The sequence below is a fragment of the Conger conger genome, chromosome 1, assembly GCF_963514075.1.
Source record: "Conger conger chromosome 1, fConCon1.1, whole genome shotgun sequence".
NCBI classification, from domain to species: Eukaryota; Metazoa; Chordata; class Actinopteri; order Anguilliformes; family Congridae; genus Conger; species Conger conger.
Genome location: NC_083760.1, coordinates 20,705,382 through 20,724,676, shown reverse-complemented (window position 1 = coordinate 20,724,676; position 19,295 = coordinate 20,705,382). Strand labels below are relative to the sequence as shown.

Here is a 19,295-nt window from a genome sequence, read left to right as displayed (position 1 = left end):
TTAATGATATGTATTCGGCACCCTTCTGTCACCAAATGCACATCCACTTTTTATTTTGCACACATGCACATTTTTTGTGTTCAGACTACTTCTGTGTGATTCCAGCGACCATATTCAGTTGTGTACATTTTCCGTCAGGTGTGACAGCTGGTTTAGTGTCCTACAGGAAATCATTGCCAATTCTGCATGCAGACAATTGTCAGAAGTCATAATTGACTCAATGATACAGCAATTATTGAGTAATGGCTGCACTTCAGACTAATTTCCCAGTAAGAGAAGCACTCAGACCTGTTGCACCGCCTGACCGCATTAACAGGTGTAATGACAGAGAAAGAGTTACAGTAAGAGAGGGAAACAAGTTTAAAACTGTGTTTTCAGTTCAGTGTAGACCCTATATGGACAGTTATTGATTCCTTCACTGCATGAAGACTTAGATAAATTATTTGGGCTTTTGAAGACAGATGACAAAACTTAAAATTAGCAATTTGTTAGCAATTACACAATTACAATAGCACCAGGTAGATAAAAGGCAAATCCCCCATCCGATTATTTAAGGTACACTTGAAACGTACTGTATCAGACATCAGCGCTACATCATCAGACTCTGTAATCTTCTAAAGTCACCCTACTTACTCATTACAAATCGTTTGAACTCAGGAGCCACAATTAGTCTACAGAAGTACAGTAGCCGATGCCTTTGCTGCTTTATTGTGAGGGGAAAGCAGAGCAAAAAGCACTGGCTTTACCTGAATGGACTGCAGGAGATGAATGTTATGGGAACATTGTTTTTAGGCCTTTAATTCAGTGGGGTTTCACATGAGATCTTCTCAATGATGGAAAAACATCTTTATACAGAAACATAACCAGTTGCTCTCATCGTGACACTGCAGAAATCTAGGTTACTGATGATGGATCAGTATTCTGTCAAAGCTGACAGCTAGCCACAGTGTAATAAAGAGTGGAGGAGGGATGTGTCCCACTCTGTAGTAGCCCCCTGAGTCTGTCCATTTCGGAGCTTCCTAGTACAGTCCTTCATGACAGAAATCCACCACAGGCAGAAACATATCACCTCTGTGATGGAATGGAACGGAAATTAGTCTGAGCACGCTCTTAGTGCTCCTTGTGAAACACTGCCATATTTTTCTTTTGCTGGAAAATTCCCTACCTTGCCTTAACTATGCCCAATGCTCCAAAAGGAACATTCATATCCCCCTCCCTAAAGCCATATGCTTCACCTCCAGGTGCAGCGTAGGAACGTCTGTGTGTGTGTGTGTGAGGGAGGTGTGTGTGTGTGTGTGTGTGTGTGAGGGAGGGGTAAGAGAGTGGGGGATATTGTACGCTTTCAGCTGCTCTGAGGGCTGGCAGCTGTGACTCCTGAAGATGGATTAGTCTCACACTCAGGTGAGCCATAGACGGCCCTTTTTTCATTCCCATGTTCCCTCTCCACAGTCTCCTCCATTGCCATTGCTCCCTGGCTATGAATGCAAAACCAATCATCAATATTTGTCAGCATATTTAGAACTTGCAAGGCGATGCTCCTAAAATTATGCTTCTTCTTTGTGTGTTCTGTTCAAGGGAACCAAGTTTGTGTTTACTTTATCAGTTACTGTGAATCACAACACAAATAGCAAAAGTTTTTTGTCATTATCACTGTCAATGCAAAATGTATTCTGAAGAGAATTGTTGATACATTGATCATAGTATTCTGTGGAATAAATGTAGTCTATCATAAATTATATCCAATAAATCAATTATATTTTACAAATGTTTTCTCAAAGTCAAGTATTTTTACTGAAAGGTATGTTAAATCTTAACATAAAAAACCCACTTAAAAAGGTTTAATAACATAAGCTGTTGATGTTGTCGAGACATCAACCGTTGGATAAACCACTATTTCACCTGTTACAATGGTGTCCATCAAAAGATTTTTGCTGTAAATATTTAGTGTTTGATTCGCTGTCCCACACCTCTCTGTTAAGGTGGCAAGCAGAAAATCCCTTTAATTTTTAGATGTTATCTCTTGCTGTCTCCTCTGAGCTTACACTGAATGTCTTGTTAAATGTAATGACATATGTGTGGTATGCTATGCATTAACTGGTGTCAGGGCAGAACCAAGTTTGTACATAGCATCACTCCCTCAAGGTAGTTTGACCCTCATTCTACGAGCTTTAGTGTTTTTGCCCTCAGTGAGCTGAACATGTCATCACACATAGCAATACACAGGCATGTAGGTCAAAGGAGTAATCACTGAGTTCAGACAAATGAGGAAAGAAAACAAGGAGGACTTATATTTTCGACACCGGTCATTTTATTGGTGCCTTCTAGTCTGGATTTATGTGAATGTGGAGAGCTACCATCAGTGCCACATCTGAGGAAGTCTTGCCTGCTTGCCATACAGAAAAAGGATGGGCTTGTGGGATTGTGGAGGCTGTAAAAACATTAGAATCCCTACATAGCAATGATTGGCTGTGCTACTATGTATCTATAAATGGTACTGTATATTAGCAGTGAGAAGCGCCCATATGAGATGTCTCTTGTAACGCTTTTAATGGTTCACTTTTCTGCACCTATTTATGATAAATGTATGTTGCTGTTTTAATGAATCAAACCTGGACACTTGATATCTAAATTTTTTAAACCTGAGGCCTTGAAGTGTCCGTCAGTTGCTGTTCTTCTTTCCTTATAATGGCAATTTGAGAATCCAACCATTTATGAAAACATTTATAAAACAACCTGTAAATCAATGGTTCTCTCTTTCTGTACATTTCGTTACCCTGTTGAGTTGATCTGGTTTGTTACACCTTCAGTGCAATTTATTACTAAGAAAAATATTTAGACTTCACATAAAGTCTGAAGACATTCCAAATTGACATTCCTGACGTAGTCTTCTAAGCCCTTGAGTCAGTCTTATTTTTTTTTCACCTTGTGTGTGCTAATATGTCTCGCTAAATTTGATTAATGCTTTTGAGGTTTCAAAAGTTCATTTGAAGTACCACTGTTATTTATGCCATACAGACACACATGAAGTGTTCTGTTGGCATCAATTTAAAAAAAAATATTCTGCACGATTCAGTAACAATTTTCCAATAACAAGAAATGAGCCCGTGTATGAAACGCAAGCAATACCACTTTCAATAGGACAAAGTTGGTACGCTTTGCTGACTGTTCTTTTCCCTTGAACCATAGCTGTTAAGATCTTTGTGGAATGTAAATAATTAGTTCTGTGATCACAGGCTTTTGAAAATCTTGAAAAGCATGCAGGAATGGCCATAAAATCTTTCCTTCCCTTTGCCATACCATAGCAAAAACAATAGTTGTAAGGGAATAATGACTTTATTCTACAGCTGGCAGATACACTGTGCCCTTTGAACAGCTCCTGTCCTGGTACCAAGGCTGAACAAACATGGCAGGGAAGCACACCTCCATCACAGACCACTGCAAAATGTGACCGTTCAAATGTCATGCTCTTATGCAGAGATCTCTTGCGAATAACAACATTCGACTAATTGCGCCTTCATGTTGACATAAGGTTGAGTAATCCAAGCTGTGGCACAAAGGCGGTTCGGTCCTGATTCGTGTAACTGATAACCCAAGTTCCTGTACTCAACAGGACGAACAGGACGAACATAACATAACATAACATAACGAACAGTAAGTGCATCATTCTGACCAGGTGTTTAGTATCGCTGCGGACTTTCCTCTAGACGCGGTAACGTTGATTTTTAAATTGCTCATTTGAACAGCAAGGGTTAGGGCTTGAGCCAGTTTGTTTATCTGTTACCTGTTAATCACTTCTACTGGTTGCATACCTATAGCGTGATTGAACATTTGTCTTAAATAGCTTAAATAGCTGTGGAATTTATCAGTAGATTAGCTTTGATTTGCTTGTGAGCAATTGTAGGCCATTTAAATAGGCGTGTCAGAGCGACGCTCCGTCCCAGTTTGTGATGTTATGTTTCACCCCATCCCAGTCTGCTCTCTCCCTCGAAGACCCCCCCTGCGACGTGGGCCTCCACGGCGTCGGAACCCCTCGAACCTCAGCTACCCCCCGCTGACCCCTTGTGAGGACTTTGCTGTCACAGGGGGACTATGGAACTGCCAGTCTGCCACTCGGAAGGCTGACTTCATCCCTGCGTATGCCTCCCTCCTAGGCCCGCTTCTTTTTTCTCTTTACACTCGCTTCCTTGGCCCTGTGATCACTGCACATGGGCTATCCTACCACTGCTACGCGGACGATACCCAACTCTTCGTCTCGTTCCCGCCGTCTGATACGCAGGTTTCAGCCCGTATCTCTGCTTGCCTGAGGGACATCCAGAGCTGGATGGACAACCACCATCTAAAGCTCAACCCAGGCAAGACTGAAATGATATTCATCCCTGCTAAAACCTCTCCCCATCTGGATCTCTCCATTTCCCTCAGGGATACCACACTCACGCCGTCACCCAGTGCAAGGAACCTCGGCGTGGTGATGGACAGCAGACTGTCCCTCTCCGAGAACATTGTGGCGGTGACCCGGTCTTCGTATACAACATATGGAGAACCCGCCCCTTTCTCACTGGTCTTCAACCTTCCCAAATACTCACACCCCCCCCGCTTACTTCCCTCCACTGGCTGCCTGTCATGGCTCGCATCAAATTCAAAACATTGGTGCTAGCCTTCCAAGCAGTTAAAGGGTCTTCCCCAGCTTATCTACAAAAAATCATCAGACCCTACACCCCTGCCAGACCTCTTCGTTCAGCCTCCACAGGCCGCTTGGCACCTCCCCCTCTCCGAACCTCCACATCACGCTCACAACTACCGTCTGTTCTGGCTCCACGGTGGTGGAACGAACTCCCTGTTGAGGTCAGAACTGTAGAATCTCTCCCCACCTTCAAGCGCAAGCTGAAGACACACCTCTTCAAGCAGCACCTCTCCCCATCCCTCCCTACCTCCCTGTGAACCTTAATTGTTGTCTCTGTGACTTGCTTTGTGTATCGGTATTTTTAGCTGGCTAGGTAAGCAGTGTTTGGATAGTTAACTTTGGTCACTTTTGCTCTGTTTGTTTGTTTCTTTGTTCTCAAAAAAAAAAAAAAAGGGCCCTCGTCCTTATCTTCGTTGTACAGGTAGCAGTTGAAATTGTACTTCCCTCTAGGGGAGCGAACTTATCCCTGGTTATGGGTATGCACTTTGTTGTACGTCGCTCTGGATAAGAGCGTCTGCCAAATGCCAATAATGTAATGTAATGTAATGAACATATTAATTTGGGCCGTTGATAGATTGAAGACATTTGTAAATGTCGCACAAATATCACATCGAACCCCAGGATTATGAGAGTGAGAATTCAGCTCTTCAAGGCAAATGATTACAATCAAATGCTAAAAAGTTACCCTACTGGTATCCTTATGTAAGCACATAATACTGTCCAATCATTGCAACATACAGTGTGGTCTGTAAGTATTTGGACAGTGACGCATTATTATAATTTTTTTGGCTCAGTACTCCAGCACATTGAATTTGAAATAAAACAATGATTATGAAGTTAAAGTTGCTGACCTTTAGCTTGAATTTGAGGGTTTTTACATCCATATTGGGTGAAACAGTGTAGGAAATGTAGCCATTTTTAAACATAGTCCCTCAAAAGACCTTGGCTGCTCAAATGTTTCTTGGACGTGTGTTAAGGTTCATCGTTAGTTCATGCATAAAGCAACAGTTCTAGAGTTGATTCTAGGATTGCATTTGCATTGGCATCTGTTGTGGTTGTCTCTCGTCATGAGGACCAAAGTAGTGTCAATGTCAGTAAAGCAGGCTATTGTTAGGCTGAAAAATCTGAATATATCAGTTGGACAGCCAAAAACGTAGGTGTGTCAAAAATCAGTGAAGGAACGCACTTGTGCGGTCAGGAATGGCAAACAACCTGGTTGTCCATGGAGGACCAGTGTGTAATGGGTGACCAAAGAATCCTTTGAATGGTAAAGAAATAACCTTTTACTGTTCAACAGATCAAGAACACTCTCCAGGACCACGCAGGGTTCACCACATGATGCAAACCCCTGGCAAGCCTCAATAATAGAATGGCCAGGTTACAATTTGCAAAAATTCACATTATAAAACCTGTAGAGTTCTGGAACAAAGTGTTACGAACAGATGAGACAAAGATCCTGTAGCAGAGTGATGGAAAGAGGAAAGTGTGGACAAAAAAAAGGAACAGAACGTTTGATCCAAAACATACCACCTCATCTGTCAAACATGGTGGTGGTATGCAGAAGTATGCAAGAAACATCTTGTCTGCTCAGATCCAGGAAAATGCATCAAAGCTGATTGGACAACACTTCATCATGCAGCTGGACAATGATCTAAAACATACAGCTAAAGCAACCAATGACTTTTTTCATGCCAATCCAATTGAACATGTATTTCACTTGCTGAAGACCAGGCTGAAGGCAAATAGCCCCCGAAACAAGCAGGAGCTGAAGAGGGCTGCAGTACAGTTACCCAGTATCTGGTGATATCTATGGGTGGTAGACTTCAGGCAGACATTGATTGCAAAGGATTTTCAACTACATATTGGATATGATGACTTTATTTTAGTTAGTTAGTTTGTCCAATTACTTTTGGTCCTCTAAAATTGGGTGAACTATGTACAAAGAGGACTAATCCCATCCATATCCCAACCCAATATGGATGGGATGTAAAACGACACAAATTGAAGCTGAAGCTGAATTGAAGCTTAATTATATCGTGATTGTTTTATTTCTACTGTTTGCAGGAGTACAGGGCGAATACAACAAAAAAAACGTGACTGTCCAAATACTTACAGACTGAATTAAATTGTGTGTCGCTTCTGTACCTACATTGCCGTGATAAGCTGCCCTTCATGTTGCATATGTGTTCCCCAAAAACAGGCGGACGTACAAGAGGGGTGCTATCTATGGTTCTGAGGTATGACTGGTATTCACTCCAAGTGCAGTGCATGCGTCTTGTCTGATGTAGAAAATCTGTAATGTTAAGCATTCAGGTGCTGTGACATATGGGCCTCTTTGTTCTGCCAACTCCATATTTTCATAAGTTTTCCAAATAAAAAAAGAAAGCGAATACTTTAGCACCTTTCTCTTTCAAGTCTCCATCCAGGAATGCAAAGGGGGCAGCACAGATGTGTTTGATAAAGGTGGGAGATTATGCAAGTGCTTGGGCAGGATGGGGTTCCCTCTGATTAAGATCAGGCCTGGCCTGGCTTCGTTTGGGGCCCATCCAGGTGTCCGCTGCCACTGTGAGAGACAAGTATGCCCGAATATGATACCATCCTCACAGGCCTCAATTAATAGCTGCTGGTAGACAGACGTGAAGGTAATTAAAAGACTCTTTCTCTCTCCCCTCCGGCTGAATGCACTGGCTCCTTGATATCTCTGTGCTTATGAAACATCTGCTGTGACAGAGATATTGTTCTAGGTCTTCTGATTTAGTGACAGCTGAGCAGCCTGGGTCGAAGAGGACAGGAGTACATATATCAGCATTAAAAGCACACACATGTGGGACCCCCATAAAATATTTCCTTTTGTAATATAACTCAGAAGTGAATGACTGGATGTTATTTATTGTGTGGCTGTTATCACAATGTCGGCGAAGGACATGTGCTTTCAGATGTTCCCCTTGGGTCCGGAATAGCAATGGGATAATATCATACACATGTCCTCAACTGACTGTATCTAACAGTAGGGAAAACTTCTGCACTGTAATATACATGTAGTATATTACATACTAATATACTGCAATATTCAAAATATGGACCTCATCAGTTTTCTGAATGTATTTATTTTGCCTGATAGAAATTAACAGGCTTCTCATTGTTTAAAATGCCATTCTACATATTTCCAACTACGTACTTACTTTTCCCAAGAGAGAACCTTTATGCTTTTCCTCTTTGTTTATTATAAACTCATCTACCATGGATACTGCCAGTTTTGGGCAATTTACAGCATATTCTGAAAGATGGTGTAATGGGAAATTATGCACATTTCACGAGGGTTGTGCTGAACAATTGTCAGTTTGACTGAAATGAGGGAGGAATTAGACCGGCAGTGGATCATGTCATGTATGAGTCTTATCAGTGTGTTCATCCCCTGAATGAAGTGAAACATTCGTGAACCTGCGCATCCTCAGAAAAATGTATGCTTATCTAAACCTGTCTGCCCTTCTGGGAGCTTTAATTCGTCCTAGACTGGGGTTTGTAAGAATCACAATTATTTCATTTGTACTGAATTTTGTTCAGGCAGTTTCACTGAAGTAAATACAGTTGCACCTGACACAGTTGTTGACACTCATTTTGATGTACATTATGTGACAAAATGATTTTAACGAAAGCTTCCATTCTGCCTGGGGCAAAAGTTGAACTACAACTCCCATTAATAATTCTCCTGAATGGCAACTTGCCCAAACCTGCAAGCAGCTCTTAAAAACTAAATAAAATTCCAGTCAATATGATATATTGAAACCCTGTTTAAGTTTGGGATTATCAACTGTGTCTGTTCTCCCTTCCTGGTATGAGGGAAATTATTATTTCTGGTAGTTGTCAGTTTTATGTGAACTTATTTGATGTCTTAAATTGAAGATTCATAATAAAAAGTCATAGAAGCATTGCTTTTTTAGATGGGGCCGTTATCGGGAAACCTAAGGAGACTAGACTAAATGAGCGGAATAGACTGTAAACCTGTCAGAATTCTGTCCTTAGCATATTGACCTCTGAATGTTGAGTTTCTGCCTATTTTTTTGTGAACATGGGTCAGAAACCAAGCTACAGGTGCTTCTGGGACATATTTTATTTTCCATGTACCAACATTTGACAAAAGTGGCTTTATTTCCTTTGAAAGCTATTCCTTGGCTATTGTCTGCAGCAGGAAATAGCATTAAAGCACACCCCCCTATCCTGATAACTCACACGTGACTACAGAGGAGTTGGGGATCATATGAAGCAGGTGTTTTATGAAAGGAGTTAACCATTTGTTGTGCTGGGAATTCCCACTGCAGTACAGTTCCAAGTGATAATGCTCAGGCGTACTGCTTGCTTAGAGAAGGCACATATCGTTAGAGAAAATATCTCTTCTGTGTCTGCTTGTTCTGTGTGGATAGACCAGAAGAGGGCTCTCTGTGTATCTGTACTATAACTCATTTTCTCTGTCACTGAGCTGCAGGCAGCTTCACTATTGCAGTACAGTCCATCTGTGTTGGGGAAGATATTTATTTTCAAGCCTCCTAGATGTGGTGTAGGGCTTTGCCTTTGTGGGATTGTGTTTCTCACAATCTTGTGTTACACAATAGGCTATTCATAAGTGGACATACTGAAGAAACTTCTCACTTTGACGTTGTGGTTTTATGGCTTTACATGTTCTGACAAAACCCTGACGCAAACCTATTAACCTAGTTTTCAGCAGTATTAGTGAGCACATATGTAAAGAACAGTATTGGATTTTAAAATGATGGATGATATTTATTTATTAAATGGAGGTAAACTGAGTATTATCGATTGAACAGTGTACATAAAATGTAAAGCATAACAAATATTTTTGTTTGTTCTGACAAATATACATTTCTATTAATACTGACCCAGTATATGCATATTAAGGTCAAAACAAGTTTATTGCCAAGTGTTCATATTCTACTGGGTACTTTCTAGTTAATGACTCAAACTCGGTATCTAACCATTGATATCTAGGCAGTGATCTGCACTGAGGTTTGTTATGGCTAGTTATAAATAAGTATGCTTGTCATTTTTTAGGGCGCTCTTTTTTTTAATAGCATGTTAGAAATAAAAGTTAGTACTGTATATACTGTATAGTGTGGCACTCAAACTAATCAATTGTCAGTCACTAAATGATAGCTTTTGATTTATCAGCTCAAGCTTTTAAATGTAGAAACTGTTGCAGGATGCAAGCACCTGAATGGAAGAGTGTTAGGATGAATTCCTAGCTTTATTAGGAGAGCTGCGCCCGGGGTGACTTGGGCAGGAAAAAAAAGCTAAGTATGTGACTGAAGTCATGGCCCTTGTAATATGAGCAGCACGCTTTCCGCCACGGTAGCCCTGAATTGTTTAACTTTGAAAGAAAAACAGTGAACCCTCAGAGGAGTGAGCTGATGGACGAAACCCCAGTGGGCCACATGTGAAGGGAGATCCACGATTATCTTACCGCCGAGAACCGCAACCCCACAGTGCTTCGCTTCTTCAACGTGGGTGTGTCAAACAATAAAAGCACGCAAAGGTTGTCGGAAAATTGCGTTCAGTAGTGATATAATAGTGTTTCGGCCAGAAAAGGAAATGTGAGAAAAGCAGTGTCCACCTAAATGGACATTGGACGGAATGTGAGGGGGTGTGGGAACTCTAGTTTTAGTTTGTATGTTTAACAGTGGGAATGAGGGGTGGGGTGGCATACCATATGATATAATGCCCTTTTTGACATGGACCTCTCAGATTTTCTTGAAAGGGTACTACACTTTTATTGCTACTGTTGGAATTGCTATCCAGGGCCAGGGCGAAATTTCACGTCAGTATCTTAAATAATTTTTCAACATGATAAATAGCGGTGAATTTCTGTCTCCATTTTGACTTTTCATAGCATGGCCTTGTTGTTTGAGCAGTATAAGTGTTTTTATGATAGGAGTTTTTTTCAATGGCAATGCATGTTAAATGTATTGGTAAACTTGGTAAAGCAAGTCACTTTCGCTCTTTATTTCCCTGCTATGATAAAATGCACAAGTTCAGTAATTATTATGGAGGTGAAACTGGTGCTGTATATTAGTCCGATTTTTAGTGGTGTGAATGACTTCATCTTTCTCCAATGGATATTTGCCCACCATGAGCCCTTGGGCAAACTCTGTTTTGCAGTAAAGCTCTTCATAATGGCTTGCAGTCAGCTTGACAAATGGTGGTTGGGAACTCAGAGAGGAGGTGATGTCATCTCTGAGAAGCCCTTACTGAATCCTGGCTGCATGAGCAGGCCTGGGGCCCATTTGGCCCTTCCTTAAAATGTTAAATGCTGAAAGAATGGAAATTTCTATTTTTCCTAAGAATTCAATACAGATTTCTGATGGGTGTAGTCACCGTCTGTGAGTTTACGGATTTTATCGGTTTCCCATATCATCAGAGACTTCTAATCTCGACACAATGTTGTAGGATATACAAATTGAGTTGAAAGGCCTCAGTGGATTTGATGACGTAGTCTGACATGGCTAGTTTGGCGTGCAGTGCAGTGTTGAAGGTTATGAGAAATGTCTGTCTGTGGACTGGGTTCATTACCACGCACTCTGTGCAGACATGAGGCTCCTTGGGGAGTGTCTACCAGACAAATGTTTGCTTCTATATTTTTCTCTGACCCAGAAAACCCCCTGGGCCTCAGGCACCCCCTTCCCAGCCTGGTGCATCCACCATGGCCTCCCAGAATGCTGGGCGGAAATGAAGTTGTGATTGAATGCAGCCTGTTTCTCCAAGGCCATAGTCTCAGTACTCAGAGGAACTCATGCCCATGTAACAGTACCAACTAAGGCAAAATCTCTCCCATAGCGGTAAAAATCTATTTTACTGTGTGATGATAGAGACGTCTTCCATGCTCCAGTAGAGGGCTTCTGCGACTGTTGATAATAATAATAATAACTTTATTTATATAGCGCTTTTCCAGAACATGGCATCCAAAGCGCTTCACAAAAAATTGAAAAAAATGATGAGTTAGATGCACACCCTTACTTTAGTGTTATGGGTTGGGTGCACCAGCAATTAAGCTGTGTTCTTCTGGAGGGTAGGGGTGTGATGGATGGCTCCTGCTGGGTCTCCTCCCCATACCTCCAGGGGTTTGTGTTCCATGACTGTGGCACTAAGACAAAAGGGTAGCCCGTGTTCTCACCCTTTCCCAGCCCTATTATCACAGTTCATAAAACGTCCCAGCTCGTGATCAAGAGGCGAGGCAGTCTCCCACTCAAATGCGCATTCTAAATGAAAAGACTTCTTTTCCAAAGCTGCTACGCCGGCCAGCATTTTGCATGGACTGTGTACATTGCTGGACCGAAGCCATGCAGTCCATTGCAGTCATAATTATTTAGTCGTAATGCCAAGTGAAGTGTGGCTGCAGTAAGGAAATAATTGTTTTTGGAAAAGCCTCCGGCATTTTTTTTGAGAGGTAGCAACGGCATTCATGATTCCATCAGGTGATACTGTGCAGTCGCCCACGCACCACTCATTATGCCATAGGCTAAAGCGCAGTCCCTGGTGGGATCTATTGATTTCACACGGCCTCCTAATATTTCACATGTCCTCGAGGACATTGCCTGCTTGACGGAGAGTGGACCGCAGTGGCTCTGCAGCTGTGGACTTCCTTTGACTTGGAGCAGGCCAAAAAGAGGCATGTTTCGCAGTCAACCTTCCAGCGTGTTCAAACGGATATCTTCACAAAGGCGCACATTCTCCAACCGATCCAACTGTAAAATGGCATGAATATGCGCTTATAGTGCCCAGCTGGGCTCGGTCACCTCGTCTCCCCTCAGTGTTAATCTCTCGCAGCATAAAACAAACCACTTCTTTGAAACAAATCAGTTTAATTTCCTTGGAAAGGCATTCTGTTAACACTGTTTTTATGCTGTTCGCTGAAATCCGGTATCTCGGTGGCTGGAATGGTTCCCAGAGCCCCAAGTTGCATAGCAAATCTTTACAAGCACAGAGGAGACCAGTCTGGCGAGCATCAGCGGCCATTTAACTTCACTGTTGACCCTGGCAACGAGAGTATGGAAAGGGTTGATCCCTCTCGTTGGTACACTTTGTGATTGCCTTCAGGTGGCCATATTCTTTGGGAGAGCATTGTTTATCCATTGGGTTTACCTTGGCAGGTCTATTGGACTCGAGAATAGAACCTGTCCTGACCAGCTGTGATGGGTGAAAACAAATCCAGCTATATACACTTTTGAAAATGCAGTCATTTCTTTAATGCTAGTGCTGAGAGTTGGATACTTCTCAGTGTTAACTTTTTTACTGTGATATTTTTTGTTATTGTTGACATAATTCAAAAGATAAGGTACAGCTGCAAACAGTCACATTATTGGTGGGGATGATGGTGTGTATTGTATGTGCTGGTTCTGTTTTACCAGGCTGAGCACAGTAGCTTTTTCTTCACCAGTTCCCCAGGTGACTTCAGCACTGCGGCCAATTGCAAGGGACCTCACTGTTGCTGATTGGTGATGTGGTGGTAGGTTTTGGGGATGATGTGTTTCCGAGATTTAACTGACAGGGCTATGCAAAGCACCCACTCAGCCTTATCCACTCCTGCTTTTCAGATATACTCAGAAACATTCCCAGTATGAACTGTAATTTCATTTTAGTTTACTGTTGGGGATAAAAGTAGTTAATCACAGATGATATTACACTTTACAGTTTCCCTACATTCCCATAATATAATGTTTGTAGATTTGGAGTTATTTTCTGATTTTGGTAAACCAGCTGGTATTGGACTTGTGTCAGCAAGTCACAGTTTCTTTAGAATTGCTATAATAATTATTGGTACCAAACTATATCTCTCACAAATAGGTCAATTGCAATGTGTATCCTCAAAGAAGCCCTGGGTCCAATTTGTATTCATTTTATAAATGCATTGCAAAATAAATCAGTTCACTTTTCTTTGTGAAATGATCAATTTATACTGTAGTTTATTCAGTCATAATTTAGTTTATTCTAAAGTAGATAAGAAATCACATTAACATCATCATCTTGTACGACACTTACCCTTGATTTATCTGTAATTACTCCAATTTCTCACTTTGTCACTTTCTTGTCCAAGTAGTCCTCAGTTGATGAGAAAGAAAGGATAAGTAATTACAGTGGGTTGTACTGTGGTTAAATGTAAGCAGATAAATCGCTAACAAAAAGATTTATGTGTCAAAATAATTTCCTTTTCATTTGACAGATAATTGGTTTTGGAGGGGTAATTTACAGAGCATGATTCCAAACCAATGTTTTTAGTTTTTTTTTTTTTTTTTCAGTATTTAATAGTGATTTGCTACTTATTTCTTACTGTATACTGAAATGGTTTGTGCTCTGCATTCTTATATTTATAAAAGAATATATAAAAATAATGATTCTTCCCTCCTGTTTTTGCTACATAATGCTGCTTTAGAGCATATAAAATGCAGAACTGAACATGCTTGCTTTAGGAAATGAAAAGACAGGACTTTTACAGCCTCTCCTAATGGCCAGTGGGTAAATAAGAAAGAATGTGCACTTTTCTCTAATAGACTATTGATTTATGTCCACCCTTTAACCAATCCTTTTTATACATATATAATATATATATATATATGTATAAAGTACACTTTGGCCATATTGATATATTTTGGGATGCTACAGAAATGAAATGCTGTGTATTTTGTAGTGGGGATCCAGAAGTGGTTCCAGAAGGGATCGTTTGCTTTCTAATGGATTTCAGAACATCTAAATCACTTTAAAGTGACCTCTTAATGTGTATGGCTACATGGACAAATTAAGGGAAGAGGCCTATTCAATATGAATAAGCAAAAATACCTTTAAATCCTAGACCTAATAACCCAGGCCAGCTGCGGACAGCCTCAGGCACAGCGGTTGGTCAATGTGCCTTTGTGACATGGGTCCTGGAGGCCCTGGGGGTGGAGGAGTCAAGTCCATAGGCTAAGGTTGGGACAGCTAACAGGAGTGTAGTGTGCTTGAAGATGGCCAGGGGCCAGGAAGAAGTTATTGGTGCTTATCCTGCCTCCCCATAAGAACATTATCTCCAGCTGGGCTACAACAAGCTCCCTTTCCGGTAATTGTGAATTTAGAGAATGTGAATGAGTAACGAAACTTCAACCCCCCAATTACCTTTATGGCCTGTATCCCTTTGAAATCATTCTAAGCACAGCCATTGAGTGGGGCATGTATAAGAGATTGGATATGGTTGAAGAACTGTTTCTTCAGGATCATATTTCTGAGGTCAGATTTGTCCTGTTCATAAATGTCCGATGTAATGGCAATCTGCAGTATGTTCAGTTATTAAACAATTACTGGGTTTGGCCATTGGATATTGAGTGGGAGAGAGCAGAAGTGTTTCTTCTGCGCCTTCACTGGCTTATACAATTCTCTAACATCAGTGCGTAGAGAAACATTTAACCAAGATATTCATTCCACGGGTGAAATGTAGTTTGAAGAATGATTGATATTCAACCAGCCGTATTAAATTGTACTGACCTGGCAAGAGACGGTTCATGTCTAGCTGAGCATGGCTAATTGAAACAAAGCCAGAGACAGTGAAGGGTTGCCAGAGGGTCAGTATGTGACCTGATGTTGTAACTCCAGCTGAAGGGCTATTTAAGGCCAGAAGGAGGAACACTGATATTTCTTAAGCTTCTCGGCAGGAGGTACAGGGCAATTAAAGGCACCACTCTAGACTACTTTAGACCCCTGTTGCGCATCACCTTCTCTGACCAGGAAGGACCAACGTTAATGGTAGATTTGAATTTTGGAACCAGGGCAGACAGTTAACAAAGTTAATGCATGACTAATTATTTTGTTCACAAAGATTCTCCTGTTTATTCAAATAAAGCACTCAGCAGCCGAGGTGATACGGTTCATATGGTTCACCTCATTTCACATGACAAACTGTGTTAACGCATTCTACTGAAGGATGTGCCACATTATACTTTTTCAAACTTTAAAAGCTTGCACCTGATCACTGAATAAAGTTTTGAATGTTCCTCGAATGTGAAATTATGAAAAACTAAGAAATCCAGCACATGCAAACCATGATAACACAACCAATGATGGGAACAAATGGCATGACCAATCATTGCCCTTGTTATTGGTTTTGCAAGTGCTAGAAGGCTTTGCACATATTAAACGTCTTAGTAAATCAGGACCTTAGTGGGATATTAGGCTATTATGGATTGAAATGTCTTGATTTCACTAAAGTGTTCTGACTAACATGAAATGTATTGTGAGTGATTGTACAGTTCAATGTGCATATTATGTTGGTTAGAGAAAACGCTGACTGAAATACAATGGTAATCATCTGTTTTTCCGTATTCCCAGTTCTGGGTGCCTTGCCACAAAAAGGAAATTAACTATTACTTATTGTTTTGGCTTTTATTTCGATATTTCTTTGTGTGCGTACTCTTCTGAGGATTTCATGAGCACCATTCAAAGGGGTTTCTGCTTCTGTTTTCATGTCTGTAGAGGGAAAGGGAAAAAACACAACAAAAACAAAGAGAGGGACATACGCCCAGTTCTTTGAGATTCAAGATGGAAATTTCATTCTGGCTTTGTCTTTAATCCAAGTATTTGCCAAATACCAGTAAATGCACACAACCGTATCTTCTATGTGTGTCATCAGCTGGCTTTTCTGCCCATGATTGATCGACTCTTCCTCGTTGAACTTCCCGCTATCCCTGTTGAACTAGCAAAGGGACTCCTTCGTATCTGTGCGAAAACAATCTTCCTTCCAACTGGAAGTGTATTTCGGCAATGTAAGCTTTATCCGACCAGTTATGAGGAACAGCCAAGTCTAATGTGGGGGACTTTTTAACAGACAGAATGATTTATTGTTTTGAAATACCAAGAAGTGTTCTGTCACTGCAGTTATAAACAGGCTGGGAAATGGCGTGATATGTTTTTGTGATGTTCCTAGTAGCCAAAGTTCCACAGAACCATGTCACCAAGCTGAAATTCATGAAATGTAAATGCTGTAGACACAAAAGATTCCTAGGAATTCATTAGTGTCCAGCTGTTTGCTAATCATATTTCTGTTGGCCCAGAAACCCATAAATATATGGCTGTTATTTTTGCTTAAATAGTGGTGGCTGGGCGGCACGGATGGTGCAGTGGGTAGCCCTGCGCCTCACAGCAAGGAGGTCCTGGGTTCGAATCCCCATCGGCCGGGGCCTCTCTGTGCGGAGTTTGCATGTTCTTTCTGTGTCTGCGTGGGTTTCCTCCGGGTACTCCGGTTTCCTCCCACAGTCCAAAGACATGCATGTTAGGCTGATTGGAGAGTCTAAATTGCCCGTAGGTATGAGTGTGTGGGTGAATGGTGTGTGTGCCCTGTGATGGACTGGCGACCCGTCCAGGGTGTATTCCTGCCTTTCGCCCAATGTATGCTGGGATAGGCTCCAGCCCCCCTGCGACCCTGTTCAGGATAAGCGGGTTCAGATAATGGATGGATGGATGGATAGTGGTGGATGTAGAAACATTTCATGACAGTGAAGGAATGATGTTTAAAGAACTGAACTCTAAGTTCTGACATCCACTGGGTTTTGGCATAGTCTATAGCTACAGTGCAGTCCATACTGCAAGTATTTGGCAGAGGTACAATTTCTCTTCTTTTTGCTCTGTACTCCTGCTCATTGGATGTGAAATGAAACAATGAATATGAGATTAAAGTACTCACTGCCTTTAATTTAATTACAATGACTATTGTATTTTTGTTTAGAACCGCTCTTCATGCATGTTTTGTTATTTATGGACTTGATGCTTTTAAGTTGTGGAAGAACCTATGTACTTGTAAGTCACTTTGGTTTAAAAGCATCTGCCAAATGACAAAATGTAAATCTAAAAGTAATTTGAGGGTATTTACATCTATGTTGGGTGACCGGTGTAGGAATTATGTTCCTTTTTATACATTGTTCCCCCAATTTAGGGGACCAAAAGTAATTGGACAGTTGGCAGCTGTGTCTGATTTCTTAGTGCAGGTATCAGAAAATTTTAAATATCAGGTCTTGATTCTAGGGTTTTAATTGCCTTTGCAGTCTGTCGGGTCTTGACCGTCATCATACTCATCTCGTACGTATCAGTGTACAAACGAGTGGCTATTGCGCTCTACTGGTTTACCACAGGGTTATGTTCATTTGTTTGGCATCAGAAAAGCAGACAACAGTGTAGTCCATGAGAATAGGTTTTTCTGGTGAATGATTTTTAACATGTCTGAGTATGTCCTGACTAACTGCAATTCCAACTCAAGTGAGCTAGACCAGCTCGCCAAGTGGTTTGGCAGATCCAAACCCAAAGCAAACAAAATCCAATGTGTGCATCCAGACCCGTCACGTAATGCAGCCTTGCTTCATTGTTTTGCTTATCTCTGCTATCCTAAATTCATAGTAGAGATTGCAACAGTAAGCACCAATTAATATAATATGGGATTCCAAATTGGGCTAAAAGTGGTCTGAAAGTATTAATGTGAATCCAATTTTTTTCAATACTGGGTGGGTACTGTATCTGCTTTTTTTTACATATCAGGCTCTGTTCAAGAAGAACAGATACTAGAGAGACAGATACTGACCTGGGCTGTGCATTGGTTCATTAAGCGTGACTGTGTTTCGTGCTCTGCAGTGTGGAAGGCCCGTGCTGTCAGAGGGGCAGCTGAGCAGCCTGTTGGAGGACTGTGTGCTGGCCTTGAGCAGGATGCCCTCCGTGCTGTCTGGCTGTGGGGCCCAGTCTCCCGCGGCTTTGCTGGATGATCCGGGCAGCCCCTGCGCCCTCCTGGACAGCGCGCCTCGCCTCTCGGACTCTGTGCTCTCCGAGCTGCTGAGAAGCGCCCGCAGTCTGCAGTCGCCGCCGCTAGGAAACCACACGCCATGTGGGTGATCAGGTTACATGACCCGCAAGAACAAAGCACACTTCCCTATCTCTGTCCAAAATTGAATGCTGTTTTCCGGATGTGAAAATAATGTGCTAACACATCCCGGATGTCACACTACATTTGGTGAAATATCATAGTGCATGAACACTGGACACTATGCTGGCACGATTATCCCACCGGGCATTGCGCTAGGACACATGTTTAAACCACAATGTACAATATTACCTTTAAATATGTTTAGCAGAGCATAGTTGAAATGGATATATTTAATTTTTAAATCTTGTTTCTGTTGTCTTTAAAGTCACATCAACTAGCTTCTGAAATCAATGCGCACTGTGCTTGTAAACCCATATCCATGTCTCTCTCTCACACACATGCTGTACCTGTAAACCTGTGAACACATGCACGTGTGTGCACACAAAAACAATCACAAGATCGTTTGATATCTTGTGAAAATCTGATCGTCTGTATCAAACTCTTTTAGGTGTTGTTCTTTTTATTTTTGCATCAAGTGTGTATACATTCTTTAAAAAATAAACCACTTGTCAGTCAATCTTGCAACATTCGGGTGAATTTCTGCTAGTATATAGGAACATTTGCTATGTTTTCCGCACTACTGTTCGAGTATCTGTTCTTTGTGGGACACAAAAGTTTGCTCTCATTTAATCCATGGGGGACACTGTATAACAGAACAGACTAAATTTAAGTTGAACT

At 41.4% G+C, this 19,295-nt stretch overlaps 1 protein-coding gene across 1 annotated transcript in view; it reads left to right on the top strand.

The window, feature by feature from the left end:
- fsip1 (fibrous sheath interacting protein 1) overlaps positions 1 to 19,061 on the top strand; it is a 68,336-nt gene extending 49,275 nt beyond the window's left edge. The window contains exon 11 of the mRNA XM_061263136.1: positions 18,332 to 19,061. Within this exon, the coding sequence (XP_061119120.1) occupies positions 18,332 to 18,586 (255 nt within the window). The 3' untranslated portion in view covers positions 18,587 to 19,061. The remainder of the gene's footprint in view (positions 1 to 18,331) is intronic.
- The last annotated feature ends 234 nt before the right edge of the window (positions 19,062 to 19,295 follow it).